The 10,007-nt window shown below is 42.2% G+C and overlaps 1 protein-coding gene across 1 annotated transcript in view; it reads left to right on the forward strand.

Moving 5' to 3' along the window:
• FRMD1 (FERM domain containing 1) overlaps window positions 1-8,993 on the forward strand; it is a 65,651-nt gene extending 56,658 nt beyond the window's left edge. Inside the window, exons 11-14 of the mRNA XM_026649718.1 lie at window positions 1,166-1,501; window positions 1,640-1,768; window positions 2,560-2,639; window positions 4,787-8,993. Coding sequence (XP_026505503.1) covers window positions 1,166-1,501; window positions 1,640-1,768; window positions 2,560-2,639; window positions 4,787-5,074 — 833 coding nt within the window. The 3' untranslated portion in view covers window positions 5,075-8,993. The remainder of the gene's footprint in view (window positions 1-1,165; window positions 1,502-1,639; window positions 1,769-2,559; window positions 2,640-4,786) is intronic.
• The last annotated feature ends 1,014 nt before the right edge of the window (window positions 8,994-10,007 follow it).

Consider the following 10,007-nt stretch of genomic DNA (forward strand, 5'->3'; position numbering starts at 1 on the left):
ATCCAGTATTTAATGAGAACACCCCTGTTCCTCAAGATGTCTCTTCAGTGCATGGATCCACAGTGCCTTTCCATATTCTCTGTTATACAGAAACAGGTTTTTGTCTTTACTCCTAGGAAGGGTGATCTCCTGTCTGTTTCAGTTGTTCGCAGTTGTCTCCATTGGCTTTCCATTGAAAGTCTTGGAGCAAGGCCAGTCAGTTGAGCCTTGCATTGCATCACTGGCTAAACAGGGTGGGGTGACACCTCCCTCCTGCCTGAATGGGCCATCGCGAGACATATCCCCTGGTGACTAACTTTTTACACTCCCAGTCCATAAAGTAGACATGCAGTATAAATACATAATTCCTTCAGTATTACCCATACAGACATCTTGCAATGAATATGAATCTTGACAGGTAAGTTTCTGTAGATACCTTAGATGTTACTCTTTATGGATAACTGTCCTGCAAGTCATGTTTGGTGTCCATGAGTTTGTCAGGTCTGAGGTGAGAGTTGTTTGCGAAGATCAGGGGACTCTTTGCCAAGGAGCCACAGTAGTGTTGCAGACCCACCATCTAATCTGTGAATTGATGTAGGAGCTGATGCACATGCGTGGGGGGGGGGGGGGATCGTTGGCTGAGGAGATCTATTAACTTTTCAGCACCTCTGTTCTGCCAGAGTGGTGGAAAGGGGCTGAAGCAAAGAAGAAAATGTGGTCCTTTTTTGTGCTTAATACTGGCCCTGGAGATGGTCTGTTCGGAGTAGAGAGCTAAGCATCTCGCTAGCTCCTGTTTGAATGACCCCAGGATCTGCTATAGAAACTTGTGGGGAGGGACCCAATTAAGATATGTTTCCAGTGGGGGCATAGCCTCACGTACGCCTCCATCCATCGCCTACCACTTCTACACAATTCCCTTGTGCCCCTACAATTGCGCCCACCCTCCCCATTTCCTTCAGATTATGGGCCCTTCACTGATCAGCGTGCTGAGACCGCCACAGACCACAGTCCTATGTTAAACTCAGGACAGTCTCCCCTCTTGAGGCTTCTACTCCCCCTTCCTTACAATGGTTTTCTCTAGAGCAGGAGTCATGGTGAAGAGAATCAATGAATTTTAGGACCTCCGTTTGGATTTAATTTGTTTTATCTCCAATTGGTTCCTTTCCCCACTGTCCCCCCCATATAGAGAAGAAGCGTTATCGGGAATCCTACATCAGTGACACTCTGGAGATGGACCTTGACCCCTCGGATAAGCACTCCCATGGCAGTGGAAGCAGTGGGGGCAGCCGGAGGAACAATCGACTATCTCGTCAATCAACTGGGAGCCACGGCAGCTCGCACACGTCTGGTATTGAGGCAGATTCGAGGCACAGGATGTCAGTGGAAATGTCAGTGGATGAGCCCTTCGGTATCGATCGGGTTCATCGGAAGGAGAAATCATGCAGCTCGACCGTTAGCTATGGCAGCTCTGGCATTGACAGTGGTGGCAAAGGGAGAGCTGAAGATGACTCTCAGGATGACGGTAAGGAAGTGGCGGGGGCCATGTGGTGGTTAGTAACCCTGGTCCCATGCTGTTGTGATGGAAAGGAGGAGGTAATGAAACTTCAAATGACTTGGGAGGGCAGAGACATGACGTTAACTGCTCTTCTTTCTCTTCCAGAGGTTGAGCTGGCAGTGGATGAGCCGGAGGAGGTGCCTGTGGATGAGCCTGTAGAGAGAAACCAGTTGGAGGAGGCAGCTGAAGGAGAGTCTGTCAGTTCTCTTGCTTTAGATGCACTTTGCTGTCAAGGTGAGGTGGTTTTCTGCAGTCGTTCCATGCTCCCCTCGAGGTTGCGTGTAGTTTCATGGAAATGTGCGTGGCAAGCACAGAATCATCCGGAAGGGATTCCGAGGCAGGCGTGCTGGGAATTGGCTCGCTGTGTTACAGTTCAGTTCTCTCTCTTTGTGGCTTAAGACCAGATTGGAAGCCAAGTCCTATAGAGGTGAAATGCAAGTGTGCTATATTATACTGCAACATCATCCCTGTCCTCCGTAATGGCCTCTGTTTTTCCCTTACCCATCTCAGATTTTTTTTTTAATTGATTCATGAACATCTCTTCTGTGTGACTTGAAAACATATGTAAGCCTTTCCAGCGAAGGAATTAACTGATGTACATTGTGAAAGGCAGATGTGTTCTATCACAAGTTGTTGAGCTTGGTGAGGTTCTGTGGCCCTTGTTACGCAGGCCTCCAGTGATCATAGTGGTCCCTTCTGACCCATGAATCTATGTCCCATTCCAAGCATTAAAGCAGGGCGAGACTGATGTGAATACGAAAGTAGGGCATGAAATAGCCCTGATAATGCTGTTTTTCTAATTCAGCCTTTTGGCCTCAGCCCTGAGGTTGAAAGACACATGAGTATTAGTGACTGAAACGACATCTGTGAGTGTCTTTCAAATGAGCTTGGGAGGTGTGTGGTATGGGACTCGCTGAACATTGTAACCGTCTGAGGAGATGTATTGTAAATTGCCTTTTCACATGAACTGCTGTAAATGTTTCAGTGCAAATCTATAATCTGAACTTCAATCTCTTCCTCTGCAGCCCTTAAGCAGAAGCCTCTCTCTGTGGTACAAGTCACACTGATAAAAATGAGAGGCCAAAGTGTGGAATCTCTTCATCAGGTAAGAGGAAACAGCAGACTGGTGGATCTGACTGTGGATATTGGGTTAAATTCTGCTCTCCTTTACACTGCTGTAAATCAAGTCCGAGGGGCTACTCTGGATTTACGCTGGCATAAGTCAGACCAGAAGCTGACCAGTAATTACTACTAGAGATGGGATGAGGAGGCAGCATTTGGATCCAAATTATAATGAGAAGGTTTGGAGTGAGCAAGACTGAAATCTTGCAAACTGTCCTTCTTAGATTTAGGCTTCCAAAAAGGAAATGGAAAATAAGCCACTCCAAGTTTTGGGTCCAAACCAGAGCCAAGACCATTTGGGTGATTTTGGATTTGAGAGGCAAACTCAATTTCCTCTCCACTCCTGAAGTTGGAAGAGGTTCAAAGCTGAGGGACTGGTTTTGCTCTGTCTGTAATTATTACTGTTTGTTTCATTGTGCTGCTTGTTTGTTGAACTTTTCTGTCTCTGTTTTCTTTTCCCCAAGCCTCTGAGAAAAGGAAACTATGTATGGCAAAAGCACGTACTGTGTCTTAAGCAATACTGTCATGCCCTCTGAAAAACCTCTTACATTTAAAAACTTCTTTAAACCTTTTTATATTTCAAAGTGTGGCTATAGTAATAGAGTCATATTAAAAAAGTTTGTTTCTATCATGGGGATTCCCAGTTATTCCCTCTGAGTCCAAATCAAACTTGCTCAGCTAAGAAAATCTGATTTTTTTTTTTCCTCCCTCCCCCCACCTCCATCTGCAAACACTTCCTCAATCTCTCTCTCTTAAATTAATCTGGGGTCTTTCTGCCTCTTACTGGACATGGTCAACAGTGATAAATAATCTCCAGTTGGAGTTTACCAGTCTCTTTTATTGATCCATGAGACTAGAATAGAATCCAACTTATTCTTCCAAAATTGTTGGTTCTGCAGGACAAACCATAGTAAAAACTTATTTCTGCTGTCGAGTTGAACAGAGGTGACTCAGACACACAGGGAGCAGACATGTTGAGTAAGATATGCTGTTTTTACATTAATCTGTTTCTGACCACACACTTAAACAGTGCTTTCCACTGATGATAATCTATTTTGGCCCCAGATTCGGACACCTTAACAGTTTTATAAGAATAGTTCTGATTTAAATATAGGTTTGATAACACATTTCAGCAGCTCTTTTCTTTCTAATGGCTGCCTCTTTTACCAGCATATATACTGAATAGTCAATTTGTGACTGTGGGCCTTTTTTCGTATATACAAGGCTGTGTAACTGAATTAACTGTATTATTGGTAGGATTTTTGAAAGCACTCTATGTTCGAACTCTTCTCTCAAGGCAGAGCTGGGGTGGTCCGCCAGGCATAGCAGAAGAGTTGAGCCAATGCTGAGTGCTTTTGAAAGTGTGTGTAAAAATTGTATATATTTATAATAAACATTTCTATCGATTATATGTGGACAAAGTTTTATGTCTGCATTGATAAGGTAAGTGTTTGTTTTTGTTTGAATGCTATATTTCTAGAATTTAATCTTAAAACCAATTTAAAGAATAACTATCAAGAGCCAGGGCTGGTGGGTAATTCCTCAGTAAAGGCTAGGCTGCTATTGCTTTTGCTAAGTGAATTCTGCCTTTAAATGCTACTGCTGGTTCACTGCGCCGATTTTTCCATTTCTGCGTAATGTGTGGATTAGTTGTACTTGGCATCTGTGTTTAAAATTAGGCACAAAGCCCATCAGTTTTCACAGTTGCTTTCTTGAGCCTTCCTTTTAGCTCATAAATTTTTAGTGGACCCCATCCCAATGTTTTCTAGTGCTTGTTCTTCATATGTAGCCAGAGGCTGACCACCCCAGCTCTGCCAGGAAGTGTCACTTTGGCCACGCTTTACGCCTGTCAGATGCTCCATTCATTGTACTTGACACTAGGGACACAGTGTACAGAAATCAGAATCTGGATGAAATAGAAGGGCAGTTAAGTGAATTCACAATTTCATTATGGTTCACAGCTTCTTCATTAAGACAATGACCTTCAGAAAGCTGATGGGGGTGGTTTGAGGTAACAAGAACAGTTTAAGAAAATTCCGATAAGCATTAGGAACCAGCATCCTTAGGCTATGTAAGTGCTGTGCTTCAGCTCATAGTCCTTTCCTCATCTGTCTCTTACTGAACCGGCAGGTGAGACAGCCTAAAGACAGGAGCTGCGCAGACCAGCACAGCCAGAGTTTGGATGACATCCGTCTTTACAAGCATCGGCATCCACCGCTAAGCTCCACATTATCTTCGGACACCTCCCACAGCTACACATTTGGTTGTGCACTGGAGGATAAGCTGGCCAACTACGGCTGCGTTTATTCAACAGCAGACTGCAAAACCAAGTCCGCCCTCTATGGAAAGAGATCCATGAACTGCCTGTCTCTGGATCTCTTGGGAGAAGACCAGCTGCCGGAGGAGTTTGTGGTGTAGCCAAGTTGGCAAGGTCCTAACCCAAGGAGATGGCTCATTAGGGAAATAAAAGCTACTATATATACCTCATCAATGCACGATACATTGCTTTTGATCTCGGAGGTGATTGGTAAATGACTTTTGTACCCTATTAAGGGATGTATAAGTAGTGTCACAACCCAACAAACCTGACAAAAGTGCAAGTTTATTACAGGGCAGCACTTTAATTAAAAAGAAAAATACTGGCATTGGAATATCTGTCCTCTACCCAGCGCACAGTTAAAGTGGACTGCCCCAATAGAATAGACAATTTTTTTTATTTAAAATACCAGTGGGCAGTTGGCCCAAAACACCTAATAAGCTAATAGCACAGAGAGCACATCTGAATTGACTTACCTGAAAGGAACTACAGATTCCACATTGATTATTTTTTTTTAAAGCCACCTATTTCCTGACCTTTTGTGCCCATAATGTTACACTAATCCAGTGTGTTGGTCCCCTTGAATTCACTCTACTGAGGCACCTGCTGTCAACTGTCAGTTTTCTGATAGAACATATCTCAGATTATCAGCAATGGGGATGGACCTTCTGCAGCTCTGTAATATCTATACCTGTCCTGCTCCCTTTGAAATCAATGGAAGCTTCACTGTTGGCTTCACTAGGAGCAGGATCTGCCCCACTGTGGGTTTGTTTCTAGGTTCCCTCCCCCACCAAACCAAAAACATACCAGCAATTGTACTGCTGTTTTTTTAAACTGCGTTTTAGAGCAACGAAGTGGGAACCACTGGACACTAACTATAGCCACAAACCTTCACTATTGATCCCTAGATACAGTCTTCATCCTCGTTATTGTTTGGAAAATAACAGGATGACTCAGCTGCTTCCAGCAGTTTGGATTTTGAGGAAGTCATGACGAAAGTGCTAATTGATTGGCTTTTCAGGAAGAAGTGTGACTGGAGAAGTTGTTCAAGGATGATGGCTTCTACTTGAATCAGAGCACTTTTTAAAAAACAACTCAATTCCATATGAATTCACCCTCAGAGTTTTGGAGGCGGAACATGGAGAAAATAGATTTCAGGGGATGGCTAGAGTAGTTATTAGGGATGATGCCCAGTTTTGGTTTTGATTGGGGCATTCAGCTGGTGAAGGATGAGACTGTAAGGCACCTGATGATATATATTTGTGGTTGTTTCTGTATCAAAGGTAGTGGTATGTGGATTTGGTTTTTTTTTAGTGCTATGGAGCTGTGCCAGTGTTCTGTGAAAGGATACATGCGTTGGTACTATACGATAAAAAGTGCTCATATTAGGTCTGGAGATGAGATGCTTTCTGCCTTCATTCACAAAAGTGATGCTATGTTGTTTTCCCCTTTTTTTCCCACCTGCAGTACTTAGGGGAAAAGAGAATGACACAACCACCTATAACCCCATCGCCAGTTTGCATCGTGGCGAATGGAGAGAAATGATGTAACGAATCAATGTTCCATACATCCCCTCAGCAAAGAATAATTATTTTAGAAAATAAAGCACAATGAATGCAAAATGTCCTCTTGCAGTATCAATCTTGCTGCACTAAAGAGTTGAAAATAGTTGAATGCATGTAAGCTGCAGTCAGACCACAGTTAAAATTGTCATTGCAGTTTTGAAAGTCAGTTTGCTGGGCCTTTTAAGAGGAAGATGCTCACTGTGAACCCAGCACAAATGGAAAACTGCATTGTATTACCATCTTAGGCAGCAGTCAGTTGGACAGTTGCATTGCAAGTGAACTATTAAAATAACCAAGCCAGAAACCCCATGATCTCAGTTATGGTACAAGATTTCCATGCAGATAGCTATATCTCACAACAGCAGCTGCATCAAACATTGCTCTGTTGAAAATGTCAGTTATCCTATTGTGTTAGATGACATTTAACTTACTGTACATGAGGTTAGGATTGTTGGTGTTGTCTTCATTTTTCAGTCATCCTTTGTTGTTCTGACAAGGAAGTGGTCTTAAACTTAAGATGCACAAAAGCAGCTATGTAGCATGCTCTCAATATGTCATTCTGTCTGACTCAACATATTTTCATTATCAAGACACATTTTATAAAAAACAATTTTTTTCTCTATTTTTGGTCAGAAAATGTCTAGAACATATTTGAGCTGGTGGCTGCTTGAGTGCATGAGTAAAAGTCTGTTGTACTTGCTATGTGTATGAGAATCTTCATGGTTTACTGGTAACTCTGGAACTCCATACCTTGGGTCAGTCCTTGATGGAGCAAAACTCCCTATGAAGTCACTGGGAGTCTTGTTGAACTCAAGAACTGTAGAACTTGACCGTTTGAGATTTCCCCATTCTCAGCACTGTGTCCATGTGCCAGATCCTGCATCCACTAATGTAATGTCATTGAATACATTTTTTGAGTCGAATAGATGCAATACTGACCCCAATATGTATTTTTTGATAGTGTGTCTCTGCCTATCAGTCACCTATAACCGTGGTTTATTCCACTGGTATTGCTATTATTACTTTGTAATGCTTTAGAATGATTTGTATTATGCTGAGTTAATCGGTTTACTTTGACTATCCAAAGCAAAGCGCAAAACCCCTCTACATCATACTTCATTATTTTTACTTTGAGTCTAGACAGCTATAGAGCTTTTAACTCGTACATTATCAGTCAAATCCAGCCCCAGTTTGGTAGTGACCAAAAGTTGCAACCATTAAAGGCCTATTGAACAGCATGTAAAATGAGTTGGGGAAAGTGGGTTCATCCAGGATCATGCAGACAAGTGACCTCATTCCATGGAGACTGAACTTACCTTTTCACTCCTCAACTTGGAGGGACCACCTCAGAGTTGAGAAATGCTGGTGGGGGTCTGGGGCTGCTTTTGCTGTCCATGCTGTAGGTCTATTCTATCTAAAGAGAGGACTTCAGCCTACAGTGCTGTCACTCGAATGCTAAATTCACTCAATCACTCACCCATTCTAATACAATTCTTCCAGGAAATCTTCTATTGTTAAGACTCTCACTTTCATTTTGGGGAGGTGGAGGGTAAAAATCCAGCAAAGTATTTTTTTCTAGAAGTTCTTTGGGGAAAAATTTTTATGTGCTGCATGCTCGCTCACTCTTTTCTATAAATAAATTACCTTTAACATTTGGATATTTGCTATAGTCTAATAGACTGAAGTGTTGACTACTTTTTTTTTTAAAGTGCCAGTCTGATCACTGTCACCAAACAGTGAAGTTAAGTTTTTTATCACTGATTTTTGTGCATGTTAGAAACAAACAAAAAGACCCACAATTCCAAGGTGATGTGAAAACTCACTCTCTCTCTACAATTTTTAAATTATTGCTGCCACTATTTTAAAGTGCTAAGTTTGTGACTCTGATTTACAAACGAGGTGGAACACCAATGCCTAAAAGTTAAAGTAGTTCTTGCATGTGTATCCATTGCATGCAATTGCTGGTTGTGTGTAAATATATGTATATATTTATTTATTGTAGTTGGTGCGGAGAGAAAACTCTCCAAACTTTGGGCAGTCTTATCCTGTTGGTACATGCAGCTCATATTGATACTGATGTATGCATATGAAAGGCAGAATAGACCCGTTTTCTGTGTAGATTGAGAGTGACACGCTCTATATCTTACAAACACTGTGAATATCTATTATGCAATCTTTTTGTATTCATGTGACACTACTGTTTTGACTAGTAATGTACTTTGTTATCTTTGAGTCTAGAAGTTCTACTTTATTATTTGTTTTTGGATTAGTTGTGGTAGGGGGTAAAAATAAGCATTTTATCTATGATGTTATGAAACCAGCTGCCGATGTTTGTACAGCTGTAATATACTCATGGTATAAGTCACTCTATTTTAATGGCAAAAGTTTCTCCTTTCCATGAAAGGAATCTTTATTTTTAAAAATTTAAATATATATAAATATATGTACACTTGTAATAAAGGATGGATAGAAAAACAGACTTGAATGGATTTACAGTGCTATTCACGGTGTCTATGTAAATAACGTTATTTCCAGAGGCATTTGGGTTGAAGAAATGTTTTTTGACTTGCCGATGAGGATTTCTGCACTGTATGTATTAAACCAGAGCCCCCACAAGTTAAAACTCATTAGCCAAATCATTAAAGTAACTGTTTTTATCAGTGGGGACTGGCAGGAAGAGAGTAAGCTTTTTTACAATGGCAGTGTTTCCAAATCCATCTATGTCTTGTTTTCAGGATCCAGTCTAACTCTGGTTAAAATCAGTAGAAAGATGGATGGGTATTGAATCAGGGCCTAAATGTACAAATTAGACTCTACAAGAGCGTTGGTTCTAGATGATTGTGGATATGATAGTTGTTGCTCCAGGAACCAGAGCTTGTGGAAGATTCCCAGTGGTGTGAGGACCATCTCCCCATCCTGATATCAGCTGCCACCCACCAGAAGCGAACTCAGAGCATTTCTAAAGAACCGTCTTTCCTGTAGCATCTGGGTGCTGGTGTATTAGCTAGAAATCACCTACTGCAGGACAGGCCCCACAAGGACAATAACAGAACACCACTGGCCATCACATACAGCCCCCAGCTAAAACCTCTCCAGCGCATTATCCACGATCTACAACCTATCCTGGAAAATGATCCCTCACTCTCACAGACCTTGGGAGGCAGGCCAGTCCTCGCTTACAGACAACCCCCCAACCTGAAGCAAATACTCACCAGCAACTACACACCACACCACACCACAGAAACACCAACCCAGGAACCAATCCCTGTAGCAAACCTCGTTGCCTACTCTGTCCCCATATCTACTCTGGCGACACCATCAGATGACCCAACCACATCAGCCACACCATCAAGGGCTCATTCTCCTGCACATCCACTAATGTTATATATGCCATCATGTGCCAGCAATGCCCCTCTGCCATGTACATTGGCCAAACCGGACAGTCCCGCCGCAAAAGAATAAATGGACA

Source organism: Terrapene carolina, unplaced genomic scaffold (assembly GCF_002925995.2).
Source record: "Terrapene carolina triunguis isolate 2854851 unplaced genomic scaffold, T_m_triunguis-2.0 Scaffold85, whole genome shotgun sequence".
Lineage (NCBI taxonomy): Eukaryota > Metazoa > Chordata > Testudines > Emydidae > Terrapene > Terrapene triunguis.